The following is a 19,157-nucleotide window of genomic DNA, read 5'->3' as shown; positions in this document are numbered from 1 at the left end:
CTTTATTCACAGAATTTGCTTGCTTGTGGTTGGCTCTTGACATGCTTACTCATCCAATTTTTTGGCTTGGAATGATGGCACAGACCCATATGGCTGGGTGTTCACCACATGCAAAGTTGTCTTCACCTAGTCTAGGTGTTTGTGAGAAGGATTAGATGCAACTTCATATGACATTAAGTTCTTTGCAAGTACAATAATAATTGTTGTGCTTGGAGGATCAAACAGGAGCAATCAAAAGCCCAAAACACATTTGGGGAACCAAACCACATTTGGGGAACCAAATGTAAACTTGTGACATGCAGTATTCATCAATATTGATTTCTCCTACATATGATTTCACAGTTATGACGTAAATTCTTAATTATGTTAAATGTACTTTTGAAATTATACCATGGCACACATTTGGGCTTGTTAGTATGCCTCCTATTTCCTACATTTGGTTAATGTTTTCATGTAACGTAATATCCATCTTACAGAAAAGTTTGCTTTATACATTTTTGTAAATTTCAGTTGGATTAATAGGAGCTCTTGTTGATGTTTTGATCAACCACCGTTAAGTGCAAACATTGTACAAAATAGACCAATTCATAACTTTAATTACAAACAGCAAGCCACTTTTTATTACAAGTTCATAAAGACAAAATCGAGGCTTAACTATATTTGCCCCATAGCTACTAAAGCAACTGTTTATAAATATGAAGCCAAAATAAGGATTAACAAAGTGGCAGTCTCCGATATTATGCAAAACATTTAATTTTGTTTTCTGCTTCCTAAATTAGTGTTTTGCCTGCACTAGCCTGCATAAACACTGTATTTGATCTGCTTTGAACACCTGGAAAATTGATTGGTGTCTTTGAGATTCTTTTATTTCCTCTTGTTTAATCTCCTTACATTTCTGGCTTCCAGGTTTTGTTTAAAGTAATTACTAGCCATATATATATATATATAGTATGTATGTTCATATCAGACATTTGCTTGTTCATCTTTCCAGTAAAATTCACTCTCCTTGGGATAAGTTTGTACACTTAATATGAAGATTTGTCCATCCAAATTATTCCTATTGTTTGAGTTTCTGGTAGTGCATGAAAGAGTTGGAAAAGACATTCTTCTCTCAAAGTCTTAGTTTAATTGTATGGACACGGAGTTTATGACTTCAAGAAATGATTGTCAATAGCTGGGATGCTTAACACAGTAGGACATAGAAACATTTAGATGGAATGTGTGGTAAATCAAAGGACCTTTAATCCTTAAATCTTAGTGTAAATAATAAATATAATAACAGTGGCTGTGAATATATGAATGTCCTTTTGTTTTGATTTTTGATTGGTGAAGACATCAATCAAGTTCTGGGTGGTGACATGATCGGACCAAATTTGACAATCATTGTTGAGAACAGCTAACAGCAGGTGGCAGTATCTGGCAGACTTTCTCTGACCTTAAAAAAGCTAAGACGGTCAGATCTGGTTAGCCCTTACATGTGAGTCACCAAGAAATCTAGATGTAGGAAAATTGGGGGGGAGGGGAAATCTGGGAGAAGGCAACTCAAAATCAATTATATATTGTTGTCATTGATGTTTTTAATTGATTCAAGAAAATAATGGAAAACAATCACCAAAATGTAGTTTCACAAATATTAGGACATACACATGCATAAATAGTATCAAGAATTATATAATCTACACTGACATTTTCTCCATATCTATAAGTTTATACTAAGATCAAAGGAGGTATTTGGTATGAGTCATGATTGGCTTGATTTGTACTCCCAACAAAAATGTTGGGTTTTTTTGCCAGTAGCCATACGTGCTAATACTACCTCCAGATTCACAAGTCAGGTGTTAAATACTGTCTGATCTCGGAATCCTGAAGCTAACTAAATCCAAACAATACTAAGTCTGGGAAAATTTCTTTATTTTAGGACTACATGGTCTGGAATATAGAAGTAAAATAAAATAAAATCACTAAATGGAAATAAAAACATAAAACTCCCTTTACCGCCATCTAGGACTTCTCCACATTTTTGCAATGGCAAAATGGCAAACGCAATGGCTTAAAAAAACAACCCTATCAGTAGGCTCTTACATAGCATTAATTATTTGCTTTGACAGATCTTCATATTTTCATTACAAAACTATTGTAAAATGCTATCTTTTAACCATACTGTATGTTTCAACACTAATGTTTCCCTAATTTCAACAATATGTTTCAACATTCAGGTTTTTTTATACACTGGTGTTTTAAATTTTGATGTTAAGGTTATCCTTTTTTCTTTTTGTGGAAAGTCATTTGTTCATTTTTATTACACAAGTAAGTATTTTAAATTTTAGCCTTTTAATCTTACCAATTTTATTTTAATATTGTGGAAACTTAACATGTGAAAATAAATGCTATTGCATTTTCTTACAATGTTTATAAACAGCTATTTTACACTGGCAAAACAAATAAATCTAGGATGTATTTTACACAATTGTCTGACGTACTGATGTGTTACTGGTATACATTCTCTATACACTTTCAGACCCCAATAGACTTATGAATGTGGCTTATCATCCATAAAATATAACTCCATAGAGGCTCATCTTGAATTTCTTCTGATCATACAAATGTTTGTACAAGTCTTAATTTGATATCCCGGATAATGCTTTTGCTATACAGATTGCACAGACCAAATATGAGGCTGTCTAAACATACTATATATAGTTATATATAATGATAATTATCAGGACAAGCAGTAATTTTGATTTTAATATTAAATATATAGTCTACTTATAGTTTATCTGGTCCTGACCATGATGATGAGAAAAATGGCAAAACAGATGTTGCGTGTTACAACACATGTTCTACCTTTTTATAGTTTTGTTGTAGCATCACATACAAATATACAAAGGGTAGAATTTATGTTGCAATCTCACAATGGATGAATGATCACTTGTTTTCCCCTTCCATGTTTTGTGTGTGTAGATAAAACTGTTTAAATTGTTTTTTTTTTAAAAAACCACCTACTATTTTAGTTACTTCAAAATAACATTTTCATTGAATTCACACTGGATAGGAAGAAATCAACAGACACAGCAGGCCTTCCATATTCTTTAGATTTTGTATTGCTAAGAGTGATAATTTATTCCATATGTAAGCAAATGAAATTGAATTTTTGTTCAAATACCTCTTTCTTTTGTGAAACCAATCAGCCAGCATGTGTGGGAACAACGGAATATTTTTGAAGAAGGAACAACCTTAGGGACAGTTGAAGATGAGAATGTTAATGCCTTAGGAGAAACTGGAACAGTATATAATTGTTTAGGTCTTGCAGAAAATGATATGTAATATATATTGACTTAATCCTATGATGGCTTTTAAGTTTTCATCCCTGAGAAACCGATGTAGACCTTGGTTCTGCAGTTAGCAATATGATTTGGATATATTAGATGCTTAACCATCCCGGAGGTGCTTTTTCAAGAGGCAACTGGTTTTTCTTTCTTAAACATCTAGATCACGCCTGTCAAATTGGTGGCCCACCAGTCAGATGCATCATGCACAGGCCACACCCACTCCAGCTTCGCAAAGGCAAAAAATGTCATGATGCATCACAATACATTCACAACACAATTGAATTTTGCTACCCGTGATCTAGATCAAGGGTGTCAAACTGGTGGCTCATGGGCCAGATGTGTCATGCCCGCCGCAGCTCTGCGAAGGGGGAAAAACATTGTGAAATGTCACATGATGGCAATGTGATGCCATGAGTTTGACACATGATCTAAATGCTTTACCAGATTCCAATTTTTAGCAGTCACTATATGTATTATTCAGTATTAACACTACTTTATCATATGAGTATGATACACTATAACAGCTGCTATACCATAGGGTTACATACAACAGCTTTGTATTTAATTTTCAGATCATATTTTCTCTTGGGAATATTACTGTTACTTTTTCCAGTACCCCATTGTAAACTGTTTCTACTTCCTTCCTAAACATTTATAACAGCTTTTTTAAAACTTGGATTATTATTCTATTATTAAATTCCCTTGACTATGCTTGCTAAATGAACAATAGGAAATTCACAATAATACTGTTATGAATAGCTTCCATCCTTGAAAACACCTGCTGAGATAACTAATTAAAGACATGACTACAAAGAGCTTACTTTCTTTCAATGTATGTGGTATTAATTCACCATGTTTACTACTTCATTGCATCTGTTCATCCTTTTCATTCTTTTTCTTTTTGCTGATTAGTACTTTCATATTAGAAGGCAATTGTGATTTGACTGCATTGTTTTGGGTTAATGTAGCTTTCCCTTGGAATGTGTTTGCATCGTTTTTATAGGATTTGTTTTAATAGGGTTGCCCATTTAAATTTTATATTGATGCTTAAATTCCTAAATTCATCAATAATTCAATAACACAAAGAGCTGTTTGTACCTCTAACTTTCTAATATTTGCTAAAGTCTGACCAAATATAGGTGTTATCTGAGTTTCAATACTTAGTGATCTTATGCTGTTTATTAGCGTACTGTTGAACTCAATGAGATCCTATACCATTTCAGACAAGTGACTGTCCAGTCTTTTCTTAAAAACCTCCAGTGATGAAGCACCCATAATGTCTGAAGGCAAGCTGTTCCATTGGTTAATTGTTCTCCATGTTAGGAAGTTTCTCCTCAATTTCAGTTTGCTTCTCTCTTTGTTGGGACAGAAAGCTCCGAGAACAGTTGCCATTTCCACAAGTTGTTGTTGGACTGCTGCAAATGGCGGCTGCTTCCAGGAGGCATGGGGAGCAGGCCTAAGCATGACAAAATGCTGTGAGGATAGAATTAGGGCAGAGAACTGGGCAGCACTGCAGTGTTCCTGTGGTCGGTCATAAGAGCAAATAACTGTGGGAGCACTGCAGTTGTGGTAATTTTGAAACAGGAACATATGCAGTTTTGGGGGGACCTGTCATCACTTTGAATGGTCATCAACGGATCTGTCATATTTCAGGGACTACTCATGCTTTCAGGTGACAAATCAGTATTAATCACAAAGATTCATTAGATGTAACTTTTATTCCCATCCAAAAATCCCCATTTAGCTCATTCTGCACTAAATGAATAACATATAGTGCAGGAGTGGGTTCTGGCTGGCACTACTGCCGGTTCACTCATGTGTGCGCTTTGTGTGCACGCGCTTGTGCACATGCGCAGCACAGTTAAAATTGTTCTGTGCATACGCAGAACTGAAAAACAAGATGGCAGGCCTGGGTCGCTGCCAGTTCCAGGGAACAGGCTGCCAAACCACTACCGGTAGGAATCAGCCACTGACACAGTGACAAGGTATCTCTTTCTCCCACTTTTTTCATATTAAAAAGATATACTGTTTAAGATCAAAAGGGCTTTTTTTTTAAAAAAAAAGGAATGGGGTTTAATCCTGAAGCTATTTCTTTTATTCAAGAGGAAAAATATTTCTCTATAACTAAATGAGAATGATAGGGGGTAAAACAAATGGAAAACAAGATGGTTTTTTTCCAATAAAGGATGGGAATAATAAATACAAAACCAGCCAATTTCTTTTTCAAGCTTATTAAGTTAAAGAAAGCATTGTGCCTAACTACTTGGCTCTGCAGCACATAACAAGTACAAATCATAAGATGGCATAGAATCAAAAGTTGGAGAATGTAAACTTAATTCCGGTCTAGTAAATAAACAGATACTTTATATTTATCATGAGATTGAAGTCAAAATTCTATGATGAAAAACTGCTGACTGAAGAATACAAATTTGGCCAAAATCCCATTACATTTTGGAAGACTAGATACACCAATTCCCTAATAAATACATTCCAGATACACTGATGACATAAGTGGAATTGGCAACAGTAATATTTGTGGATAAAATACTTACACTGAAAGTACATATTGTAAATCTTTATCACAGCACAATACAAGAATGGGAAATCAAAGAAAATTATTTAAGTTCTGTCGGATGCAAAATAAAATACCTTAAGTAGCATTTTTAATAATTAGCTTTAAAGTTCTAAAGCTAAAGGTCTCAAAATCCTTAGTACTGCTCTGCACTGCAAACAAGAGAGAGCAAAATAATTACTTAACCAACTACAGCAATAGACAGGAACTGAACCCCTTGGCAATAGCATTTCTCTCTTCCTCTCGGCTTGACATCTAACTTTAGGCAGACATTTTATGGTGGTTTAAATAAACCATAATTGGTGGTTTCATGACAGCAGCCAAAACCTCAAATCCTGGTTTCAATCTACACAGGTTAAGTTGCATATAACACACAAAATCTGAAATATTTATATTATCTCATATCATGTGATTTTTGTCAGCATCATTTCTCAGCATCACATACAGTTTTAGATTATCTATCGAGGCATCTTCACTGTTCTATCAGAATAGAAATGTTCTCTCAATTTACAGAAAGAAGTGGTGATTTAAGAAAATTCCTCCAGCGGATGTTTCTTCTTTTACAGTTCCTAAAAGGATGATAGATGTAGATTCGTATTAGGCCTTTTCCACCTCAACATCTCTTTAATATACAGGTGAAACTCGAAAAATTAGAATATCGTGCAAAAGTTCCTTTATTTCAGTAATGCAACTTGCATCTCTGAAATTTGCTCTTCCAAATGAGATGCAAGTAATGCAACTTGCATCTCATTTGAAGAGCAACTTTTGCATCTCATTTGGAAACCAAGGATTCAGAGTATGAAAGAAAAATGGAAGCCAATCAAGCACAGTAATCCCATGGTCATTGAACCAGTTTTTGTAACTGGAACACTTTTGCTCTTTTGAGGCATCTCATCCTGAGAGATATACATAGGCTCCATATGATATAATTTCCCATTTTCCTATGCTCCTACAGCAATGTTTCTGGTATAGCATAAGAGTTTGGGATGCTGGAAGGATTGTGGATTGGCATAGTGTAATTGCAGCAGGCAAAATGTACCGACACAGGTTGTTATGCAGAATGTAGTCTCATCATACTGAGGTCACTGATTTCTTTTACATCTGGATGGTGCATAAACATACTTGACAGAGCTCAACTGTGGAGCTCAACTCTGGAGTTTCTAGAGACCCTGGTCACTTCTCGTAAGTCTTGTGCTTGTTTATACTCCTCCCCTGCCTCTTCCTAAACATATTACCCATTTCGCTGGCATAACAATAGGATATGTTTTATCCCAGGACAGAGAACAGGTTTGTTTTTCTTAAGAAACGCTTAAAGATGGATGAATGAATTGCTCCATTCTAACACAAGAATTTTCAATTTTTTTTACTTTGATTAGTCACAACATTTAATAATTCACATTCTGGATCAAGGGCCAAGTTTATACGAGATTCTGCCTGATTTCACTAGGGAAGCTCTTATAGTATTGCAAAATGCAATATGAGCCATAATACTGCAAAAAAGCAACAAAATAACAAATATGCAACTGAACCCCCCCCCAAAATACTATAACTATCCTCCCTGTTCTATTCACCGATGTTCATTTTAACTGCACAGGAACCCAATAAACAGTCTTACATTAACTTAATAATTGGTCCATTTTTAAAATTTACTACTAACGGATAGCAATTCTCTTGATTTCAAGGCAGGTGTCTTCCACAGTCCATGGATTGAACTTGAAACTCTTTTCATATAAAGTGAATGAACCTCCAATGACCTCTGACTGTTCATCTAGTTAAACAAATCAAAATTAGTTTAGAATTAAATTGCTAAATTTGTTATTTAATTTTTTTTAACTGAAAGTACAATTTCCACCATCCTATTATTACATCCTTTAGATGATCAGATAAAGACATAATCAAATTCTAATTTAAAAACAAAACTAAGATAGAATAGAATTCTTTATTGGCCAAGTGTGATTGGACACACAAGGAATTTGTCTTTGGTGCATAAGCTCTCAGTGTAAATAAAAAGACAAGATGCATTTGTCAAAAATCAAAAGGTACAGCACTTAATGATAGTCATAGGGTAGAAATAAGCAATCAGGAAACAATCAATATCAATATAAATCGTAAGGATACAAGCAACAAAGTTACAGTCCTGCAGTCATAAGTGGGAGGAGATGGGTGATAGGAAGACTTAATAGTAATGCAGCCTTAGTGAATGGTTTGACAGTGGTGAGGGAATTATTTCCCTCGTTTCCCACGAGGTAATGTACAAAGATCCATACTATGCAATAATATCAGCTGCAGAATTAAGTATAAAACAAAAACTAGAAATAGGAACAATTCAAGTATTAAAAAAAGTTAATTAGTAAGTACAAGTCTTACTTAAGTTGATGAGTACATTATTAACTTTGACATTTCTTTCGAAAAGAAAAAAACTATGCGTATAACAATTTCTTTAACCATGGTTTTCTGAATAAACCTATACCAACATTCACATGATATCCCAAAACATGCCCATGTCTCAAATCAGTTTAATCAAGTTGCAGCAGAGGTATTGGGAGATAGCTGGCATTGTCTCTCTTAATGATCACCTAGTAACAGTGATTCTATAATGATACCAGAACTATTTCCATTCCATCTGGTTGTTATAAGAACTGAAATGTTTAAAAACGAGTTTACATCCTTCTCAAATTTTCTTTTGTACACAGTTTTGGAAGCCAGGTTTGAAATTTCAACTGAATGTAAAATGACCCCACCCCCAAAGATTACAAACGCACATTCTTGTATGCTGCAATTTCTTGCTTTGCCAACTTGGGTTGTCAACTCCCGCTGAAAACAGTCTTAAAATATTTTCCCTCACCACTTTTTTATGTGGATGTGTATATGTAAGCACTATGTGTGTGAGATGCACAAACAGCTTGCCAAAATCAATCCATGCTAGTTTTTTAAAGTGTACTGTGAAAAATCCACATGTCATTTCAAAAATAAATGTCTTCATGGTCTTTGTACTTTGTATATTGCTTTTGACCACTGTCTATTGATGCCCAGCATGTTATGTGGGATTGTAAATTCTTTAAGACCTCAAAATGTGAATGCTTGTAATTGTTGGCTGCCACCATTCCCATCTTAGATTGAGTCTTCCAGTAGAGATAATTAATGGCTTCACATTTGCATAGGGCATCTCATAATTTTTTATACTCGCAAATGAAGGCAAATATACGTGTTCCAGGATAATGTTGCAGGATCCAATCTGAGTCAGTCACCGGGACCAAAGGTTTACTCTTCCAAGATTTCGGGCTCATGCTGGAGCACATCCTCACGTAATTTCTCTTTCTCCAGAATATGGAGTATTTTTGATACTCTTAAACATGGTAGACTTCTGATCTGTTTCTGAAAAATAAGGTTTGGAAACAAATTTATCTGTACACAGTTTCATAATCTGTGCTTAAGAAGCTTGGTAATTATACTTTTAAGGGCATTAGGACAATCATCATGTGCTATAGGATAAAGTGTCATCAATATGCTAAAGATACTCAGTAATAATTTTAAAAGGTCACTAAACAGGGCAGCTGTTAAACAAGGACTACCTGTACAGTATTGGAAAAAGTTACAGCTTAAGCCTAGACACAGGAAGGCAGAAAATCAATGATCAGTTTAATAGCTCAAAGCTGACCACTGGATGGCCAGTTTATATCTTACATATACAGAACACAAACATTTACATATGCTAAGTCAAAAAAATTGTTGGTTTAACTTAACATATGAAATGAACCCAATCAATTAAGATTAGTCAATATAACTCAGTATAGATGTGAAACAGACTACAAGGAGGGTGCGGTTTTATGATTTGTATGTTAAGGATCTTAATGTTGTAAGCCACCCAGAGTCACTTGTGTATGAGTGGGCATATAAACCTGTTTAATAACTCTGTAAATAATAACTAGGACTTACTTTTGCTTAGCATAATGTAGGAACCATTCATTCTGCTTATTATCATACATTATCAAATTACGTTTTCTCATGATAGCATTATATTCAAACTATAGCAAAAACCCTTCTTTTATGTAATTTACAAAGTTGTGAAGATAAAACTAGGAACCTATATATTACTAAAAGGAGCTCACCTTTTATCTAAGTAAACGTAATAGAATTTTTTAGAATATTGTTATGCCTACCAGTATATGTATTTTTTCAAGAAGTTGTTCCATCTATGTTCAAATTTTCTGCCAATCAAGAAATGGCTAAATATTTCTAATATGAAATAATATCAGGATGGAAATAACAGATGAAACGGCCAGAAGCTTTTGTAAGCTTTTGTAAAGCAATATGGATGAGTTTATCAAATTATCTAAATAATCATAATAAAAAATATTTTTTCAAACAACCAACCAATCAACCAACTAACCAATATGTCCCCCATATTACGTGGGGAGGAGAACAGTTTAAATTATGTATTATGTGTGATGTCTCTTCAACATGGTTTTGGATTTAAAAAAAAAACTTTTCAGGTTATATCAGACCTTGCTCATTTCTGGTTGTTTTCAATAGAAGCAGAAGGAGGTATTATATGTTTTACAATATAAGCTTAAATGAATACTTTGTTCCAGCAGCATAATTTTAAAAATAATAAAAGAGAAATGAATCCTTACATAGAAAGTGGTCTTTATTTGCATTGTTAATGCAATTCAGAAGCTAAAAACTTTTTTAAAAAGAACAAAACCAGAAAAATGTTCCAGTATATTCTTTGCCATTTTGGAAATAAAGGTAATAATATAGCTTTTAAATCTTAGCCTACTTTAGATATATCTGACAAATAGTTTTGTTGTTTTTATTGCTGCAGTCTCCTCCTGCCTAAAAAGAACAAAATCTTTGGCATTAATATACTCATGAGGAATTGAAATAAACTTCTTTAAAAGGTGCTACAGTAAGTAATAATAAGTTCCCAAGCCAAACCCATAATGAGGATATCATTTTGTTTAATGCAATAATGGCAAATATCCAACCAAACAGCTCACATTCTTGGATGTACAGCTGGATTCTGTCATCATGTAAAGATTTTATTTAGACCTCAGAAAGAAGGAGGCTGGAACATATCCAATTTGAGAATTATTATTAAGTTGTACAGTTAAGCCACATGTCTTCATTCATTATGGAAGACCCTTCTAAATGGGTCTAATGGGTTCAAACTATTATGAGCCAAGTAATTTTATAAATCAATATTTTTTTCACACAAAACGTTTTCCTAGAATAAAAGATTGTATTTTGTCCCGTAAAATATACTTCAAGTTTGGAAGAGTAAATACATAGTTTTGAAAATGGTTACTTCTCCTTTAACTTCTTTAATAACATACATTATGGTCTGAGTCAAAAGAAAATGTTGATATAATTCCAACTTTATTAAAAGGTTTTTACAGCAATAGGGAATCTTTCAATAAAGATTGGCTATAGCAACAAAAAAGTAATAAATTACAGTAGTTTCTCTGATATCCAACTTCAATCTCTTTAAAGTGTTAAATTATCATTATTTTTTGGTACCAACACCTACCTTTCTGTTTTTTGTATTAGGAATGTTAGGTCAGCTATTTCACCTAGCTTTTCTGTCTTTTTTGCCTTTGCATCATGGATTCAAGTTAGTTGCTTGAAAACGTTTGTTCAGTAAAGATAAAAAAAGAAGAGATATACCTGGGGGACTAGTGTTTTATTTTCAGAGCCACTGGTGTTTAAACCACTGGTCAAAGGGCCTTGCACAAGAATCACTTAAGAATTCATCTTCAGCTATGAGACATTCATTCAAAATAAAAAGCTGCTATTCTAGTGTGACAACCAGATAGTAGTTATCATAACTTTATAAACTTCAAGGCCAGAGTAGGTGAAGAATTACTGAGGAAATGTATTGCCTTGTATTTCTTGGCTAGCACCTTTCTCAGTACTGGCTTTCACAGAGGATACATTGACCTGGAACCATTCCCAGAGTATTTGTGAAAGCTTAGGAACATACTCAACTCCATGTTAATGTCCATATGGAATGCATATTCTAAGGCAGCCATCTCCTTCCTAGCTTTTTCTATCTAGTCTAAGTTGTGGTTTATATCCTCCCACTTTCTGAAGCACGTTCTTAAGTATTTTATTTGCGGTTAACCCTCATTAATTTCCTCCTAAGTCCTTTTGTGCTGCCTTATTCTGGTAGGTGGTTGTGCATGGAAGTGATATGCAAAGAACATCAGGAGTGTATGTCAAGAGTATATATTCCCAACCGGGGCACTCTAGGCATATTCATTCAGATAAAGCAAGCAGACAACTGTATCAGATAGCAACAATATAGGAAGTTGGTGGAGGCCAACTATCACTTTGGTGACAATGGCAAAGGCATCAATTAATATTGTGTGGGAGAAGGCAATAGTAAACTACTACTGGATACACTTAAAAATTGACAATGAAGTTACAAAAGTTGGAGATAGCTTCTGTCATTTAGAGTTAATCTTCAGCAACAAAGGGTTTAAACAGTGAAGAAGCACAACACAGATCAGTACTTTGTATGGACCCATGAAGGCCTTGGAAAAGATATTCTGTTGCCCTGATACCTACAAAGATCAGAACAGTGCAAGCAATGGAATTTCCTGCAAGACTCTATGGAAGTGAATGTTAGATTTTGAAAAAAATGACCTAGGAAGAGTATTGATACTTCTGAACTTCAGTGTTGAAGAAGATATTTAAGAATACTACAGAAAGCCAAGAAAACAAATAAATAGATGATCAGTACAATACAATCAATACCAAGTTCTCACTTGATACATAAATAACTAGGCTCAAATTACCCGCTCCCTCTAGAAAAGTCCCGAAACTCCACTGAAGATGTTACCTAGTCTTAATAATGAAATATTAGGAAAGCAACCCACAAACTTCGAGAACTAACCGTTACCCTCAAAGACACTAGGAAAGATGGAAGAAAAGAGCATGACCACCAACAAGGTGGATGAACTTAGTTGCAATGGTGATGAATGCACTGTTGGAAGTTTTGAAAAACCATCTTAGGGACAGAATATCATAGAGAAAATCTATCCATCTTGTTGCTAAATCTTGATACGAGCTTAATGGTACATAATCAATCTCACTTTCCTTTATTTATTTATTATATCTTTACAGTGCATACTCCCAGTCTACAATTGTCAAGCAATGAATAAATAATCATAAATGTTAACAGTAAAAAAAAGTGAGTAACATAAGGATGCATAATAATAAACTCTTACAAAGATCACAACAATAATCAAAGTAAGATTAAATACAGGAAGCAAAACAATTGGCTCACAAGGGGGAAAAGATGAAGGACAGCTATATTTTAAAGCTTTTCTAAAAGTATCAATGGAATGAAGGGAGATCTTTTAAAACACTTCATCCTTAGTTTTACTTTTCAGAAAATTCTCTTAACAGTAGAAATCATAAGCATTCAAAAACCCATTCTCCTTAATATTTATGGTTCCATTTGTTAATGTTACTTTTTCATTGTCCTATATTTAATTTTAGTCAGTGAGAAATTTAACGAGCACTTTTTAAAAGTGTGTCACTTGCCATTGAAAGCATATGGGGTTAATAAGAAACCAAAACATGCTTATATGCTATTTTTCTTAACAATGTTTTGGGAGAAATGAAGACAAAAATGGCTTTCTTAGCTTCCTATAGCAATTCATTAACCACTACAATCCAAAAGGCATGTTAAAGGTCAAAGAAACTATGTTTATATGACTTTGAATCAACCTTGACTTTTAAAGATTGCCTGAACTAATCCCCAGTTAAAAGAAATTAATTTCAATTGGACATCAGGAGAAATCTCACAACGGTGGCATCTACTGTTTTAGAAGCTTTGCTTTACTTGAAGTGCTTAAGCAGAGTCTGGATAGCCATATACCGCAGATGATATATTAATGGATTCCTAACTGAACTGGGGATACTAATCATGGATTAATCAACTCTATGGGTCCTTCCAATCCTTTTATCGTGTAATACTGTGATTCCTTTCTACCAAACATTATTGATACATGCTGTACATCTGTGAATTCCACCAATAATTCAGATGCTTGCATCAGCTAGGTCGAGCCACTATTTTCTTCTGCCCATGGAAATAACCTTTCCTTGTTTTGTAAAACAGAAATTATATCCTATTATCTATTCTTCTAAAGCAATTAATCTGATCATTGCAGATAAATAACTGAATAACAACTATTTTAAAAAGAAGCAACACACTTGAGTTGGCATTTTCTATATCTAGATTTCTTTCTGATTCTAGAATGTGATCGAGCATGAGTTCTGGACCCTGAATGATGACTTTCACTGGAATATCTATGTGGATATAATTCTTCTAGGATGACTGGATGATTTACCCTTTACATGTGTGCAGGGAATTCCCACAGTACAGAAATGCTGGGTTTATTCAGTCTCATTACAGAAATTTATGTTTGAAGGTCTGGTACATTCCTTAAGCACTGGACACTGCAGCAGCTCCCATCCAATCTTCTCTTGGTTGGAAAAACTAGTCATATCTTCATAATTTTGATGATATGTAGGGTCAATTCCACACAGAAGAACCACTTTATGAAAAAATATTCAATTCTCTAATAAAAACATAACATTGCATCAGATTCCATACTGTGTTTGGACAGAAGCAAATTCTCAGATTGCAACTTCCAAACTCCTCTAAAACTCAGGAGATATTTTTTGGTAGCTCTATGGAATCACATGCTATTTTATACATAAGTTACAGGTTCAGGAAACACAAAAATAATAAATATTTTCTATTGATTGCATTATTATTAGAATTGGAACATTTGTCATTAAGTGATACAGTTAAGTCAACCGTGCCTAACTTTTTTTTTTTTTTTTTGCAAAATCATTAAGGAAATATACCTTATTTGTCAGAAACTCCTTGGGAAAATTGCGATCACATTATTCCAGGATGCTGCAACCATTGTAAATACATGCAGGTTGCCAAGCACCCAAATTTTGTTCACAGGGCCCCTGCAGTGGTTCTAAGTGCAGGGATTGGCCTTTTTGTCATTTTTTTTCAATGCCATTGTATTTGAATGGTTGTTAAAATGGTTGTAAATTGAGTACCTTTATAGCAACAGGTTGACAAAATTCATTTGCTTTAAAAACTAGGGCTAGAATTTCAAGGACACTTTAACATTCTCTGCTTAGACAAGCTGAATGTATATGGAAAAAGCTGATGAAGGAAGCTATTGGGTATTTAGTTTCAAGAGCCATGAGTGTAATGTCTTAAACATTAGAAGGGATGGAGTAAAATGATACCTAGTAAGAAAAGAGTGCGTGTGCTATAGTATTTCCACTAAATTGCTCTCTGTTTACAAGACAGAAGAAGAAAGACAAGTTAAAAATACTATGGATAATTATTTGCCAAATACACTATTTCTAAAAACCTACCTAGATGCTGTAATGTTTGTTGTGTTTCCCAATCAATCTATGGGGGGGGGATGGGCTTCCCCTAGAATAAGAAATAAAGTAATATGCTGTGACTTTAGAAAAAGGAACTGCACAACTGCTTCACTGTTGCTTTTTCCTCTTCCTTGGAAAAGTAACTGTGACATAAATGATTGTGATAAACAAAAAATAAAATAGAATGGAGCAATATAATTATAAAGGTTGGCAACTGAAGAGACATAGCATGCAAAATTACCTACATTTGCTTTTACAATGGCTGGAAATAGCTACAGTTAAATGTGTTTAAATGGACGCTGGACCAGTGACGGGTTCCTACCGGTTCGGACCGGTTCAGCTGAACCAGTAGTGGTTTGGCGGCCAGGGTCACTGGAACCAGCAGTGACCCAGGTCTGCCATGCTCCCAAACCGGTTCCCCGGTCGCCATCATTGCCATCTCTTTTTTTTAGTTCTGCGCATGCACGCACAGTGCACATCAAACACACGCATGAGCGAACTGGCAGTAGTGCCGACCGGGACCCACCCCGCGCCGGACAAATTATTGGAGAATATAGAATTTTTTATCAGTAGGTACTAATTCTGATAACACAGAATTAGTATTCTAAATACTGTCTCCTGAATGAAATCAGAATACCAACTACTAGGGAGCAATTTTTTTTATTTATTTCCTAAATATTGTAGGATACAAAATATTGAACTAGTTTAAAGGTCATCAAACATGTCCCAAATTGCTTTGGTTTATGTGGGTTGCATCTATTGATATTTACTGTATTAGAAATTAAAACTGAGGGATTTAAAAATATTTATTTATTTGATTTTGCAGATCTATTGGAAGAGCTTCTGAATCCTCAGGAGTTACCAGAACACATTTTGAGAACTGCTGGGCTAGATAGATCTATGGCCTGATCCAAGAAGGAGCCACTTTTAGTTGTAAATATTTGCTGAGAGCCACCCATAGCAATCTATTACATAGCATCTTCAATATTGGGTTCAATACCATTAAAGAACATTTCATTTCTACTATATTAAAAACAATAGAATGTTAAAAAAAATCAAAATAAAGGGATGACTCACAAACACCCACAACAGCAAGCTAAGCTTCAAAGGGTTCATGTTCAGTGTGAGATACCCTTTGTATTAATTCTAATGTTGTATTTTTAGGATTTTAAATATAGAATGCTCTATTGCAGTGTTCATTCCAAGTCCACAGATTCAGTTTAGAATGGTATCCATGTTCATAATTGTAATTTATTTACTTTTCCCACTATCACTGAAATCCTAAGTATATTAATTATTTAGAAATAGATTCTGTGAAAATTAGTGATTTTTTTAAAAAATGAGCAACCTACTATAAATAAATACCTCGGTACTGTCCAGATTTCTTCCTAGTCATGCAAATATCTGAGGCAAAGAAATAATAGTGGTGTTTCCATTAGTACCAGAACCAAACACAGGGCATTCCAAGTTAAAATAGCTTTTATCGCACCTTTTATCTCCTGTATTACGTTATAATGTATAACATATACAAGCTAATATGTGAATTTAATGGAATGGAAATTAAAAACACAGTTGCATAACATTGTTACCCAGAGTTAACAAGAATACAGGATAAATTAACCAGATGGGTTTAGTTCACAAAAGATGCTTAGTCTAAAATGTGAGGCGTACTTTGTGTCACGGTAACCCCAAAACACTGGATTAGCCCTTCCGCCCTCCAAAACCCCCAACCCACCAGGTCTTCCACTGACTGGGTAAATAAAACAAGAAGCCCCTTGGGAGTAAACTATTAGTGTTAGACTCACCACTATGATTTCAACACACTTTCCCAAAAACTTGACTCAGTGCAATATGGCTAGGCACTTATGTTTGGTTTAAGGCTCTAACACAACTAATTGACCTTTGTGAATATAATTCTGCTTTTATGTAGTGTGATTCTAATGCTTCCCCTACTCTATCAGTTAATTGACAATTTTCCCTATGTTTCTTGCTCTTAACATAGTCAATTGGATGCTTTCATAATTGACACTTCTAACCAAGAGATTCTGGCTTCAACAGAATTCCTACAATTAGGCCTGGGCATGCTTCCAACATGAATTGGAAGGAGTGCTTTGGACCTTACACGACTGTGAGCACAAGTACAAGCCTGAAAGCCTTGGAGTAGGAATGGCATTGATTGCACTTATGGATAACCTTTAGAGGACTTGAGTTTGGGGTGATCTGTCCTCCTTGATCTCTCTTTTGACACAATCAACCAGGGTAACATTCTGGACTTTGAGGTTAACTTTGGGGTTAAGAGTATATTTTGCAGTGATTCTTCTTCTTCTGGATCTGATTCCAATCAGTGTTGGCAGTGCAGGAGGAGGTCCACCTATTAGGCCTCTCTCTCTCTCTCTCCAGTGCATGAAAGATGTAAGGTCTAGATGGGGAAGAACTGGCTTAAACTCAACCTGGGAAAACATTAGATTATTTTTTTTTTGGTCTCCCAGAATCCAGTGAGTTGTTATCCTTTGCTCAGCAGGAACACACTCCCACAGAAAGAAATTGTGTGCAATTTAAGGGATCACTTGGTTTTGCAGCTTCTGCTTAAGGAGCAGGTGGCAGCCATGGCTGGGGAGATTTTTGCACAAGATTGGCCTGTGCATCAAATATACCCTTTCATGGACTGGGAATGTTGTTCACTCTCACTCATATCACCTCTCAGTTGGATTACTACAATGCTCTCTACATGGGGCTGCTCTTGAAAGTCATCCATAAATTACACAGGTCCAGCATGCAGTAGCATTAGCAGTTCTGGGTGCTTCACGTTTTGCCCATGTTCAAATGCTGCTGCATGAGATGCTGTGGTTTCCATTTGCTTTCTGAGTGCAATTCAAAGTGCTGGTTATTTAGATTTAAAATCCTAAATGGCATAGGTTTTTGTGGGACCGCCTCTTCTTGATGATATCTGCCCATCCTAGAGTGACCACATTCCAGGTTCAGCCCCTCAAATGTAGTCATTCAATGGGACGTTGGAGATGCACCTTTCCTGTTGTTGCCTTGACTCTTTGGTATAGCTGCAATTCAGAGGATCCATGACCTATTAGCCTTTTGACGGCTGTGAAAACTGGGATCTTCATTCAGACTTGGGCTAGATAGGCGGGAGCTCAGCAAATCTATGAACATGGGGAGTTTCAATGTTGGGAAATGTGGTGCTTTGATGGGTTGCTCTATTTATTATTTAATATTATTGTGAATTACTCAATATTACCTTATATTATATAGGCAGCCATAAAAATGTCAAAAACCTAATTAAATAAAAATACGCACATGCGTTAATGAAAAATAGGCATTCTGTGCTCTCATAATGCTAAAGCACTTCTGAATCTATTTCAAAGTATGCACAATCCTACTGGGTATAAAAATACTCCTGTGGTTACTGAGGATTGTGTGTCTTCATGTAATGTTTATCTAGAAAAAGAATCGGAACAATTAGTTCTAGCAGTTGCTGTGGATTGCAGTTGTTCTAGGGTTGCTGTGGCTGATTGTACAGCAGCCAATGCTGCTGCTGCTGCTTTACTTCCTTTTTTTCAACCAAGTTAACCAACATTCCTATCTTTTTTGTCAAATGCTTTAATATATGGTTATTCTAGTATTCTGGCTGGCATTAATGGCTCTGCCAGATGTCTGTAATGTTACTCCCTTACATGTTCATGGGAAAATCCAATGTTATCATTGAAGCAAGTGGCTAGGACTGCACTTCTTGATTTTGATCTACCGGATTCCAAAATAGCAACAAAAGGATCAGTTCCACTCCTTTAGGTTTGTGCATTGAGCCATGTAGCTCC

The 19,157-nt window shown here is 35.1% G+C and overlaps 2 protein-coding genes across 4 annotated transcripts in view; one reads left to right on the top strand and one right to left on the bottom strand.

Moving 5' to 3' along the window:
- TRPC1 (transient receptor potential cation channel subfamily C member 1) overlaps positions 1-16,608 on the top strand; it is a 62,280-nt gene extending 45,672 nt beyond the window's left edge. Inside the window, exons 13-14 of one of the 2 annotated variants that reach the window (XM_081955887.1) lie at positions 13,030-13,096; positions 16,157-16,608. In XM_081955887.1, the coding sequence (XP_081812013.1) occupies positions 13,030-13,071 (42 nt within the window). In that variant the 3' untranslated portion in view covers positions 13,072-13,096; positions 16,157-16,608. The remainder of the gene's footprint in view (positions 1-13,029; positions 13,097-16,156) is intronic. The other variant, XM_081955888.1, reaches the window with a different exon arrangement.
- The window catches only part of PAQR9 (progestin and adipoQ receptor family member 9), a 29,210-nt gene continuing 18,679 nt past the window's right edge, over positions 8,627-19,157 (bottom strand). Inside the window, exons 5-7 of one of the 2 annotated variants that reach the window (XR_014175610.1) lie at positions 16,683-16,734; positions 15,319-15,379; positions 8,627-9,276 (exon numbers count right to left, since the gene is read on the bottom strand). The gene's annotated coding sequence lies outside the window, so the exon portion shown is untranslated. The remainder of the gene's footprint in view (positions 9,277-15,318; positions 15,380-16,682; positions 16,735-19,157) is intronic. The other variant, XR_014175611.1, reaches the window with a different exon arrangement.

This window comes from Natrix helvetica (genome assembly GCF_964273705.1).
Source record: "Natrix helvetica genome assembly, chromosome: 5".
NCBI classification, from domain to species: Eukaryota; Metazoa; Chordata; class Lepidosauria; order Squamata; family Natricidae; genus Natrix; species Natrix helvetica.
The sequence above is the reverse complement of the archived record's forward strand: the minus strand, read 5'-3'. Positions and strand labels throughout refer to the sequence as shown.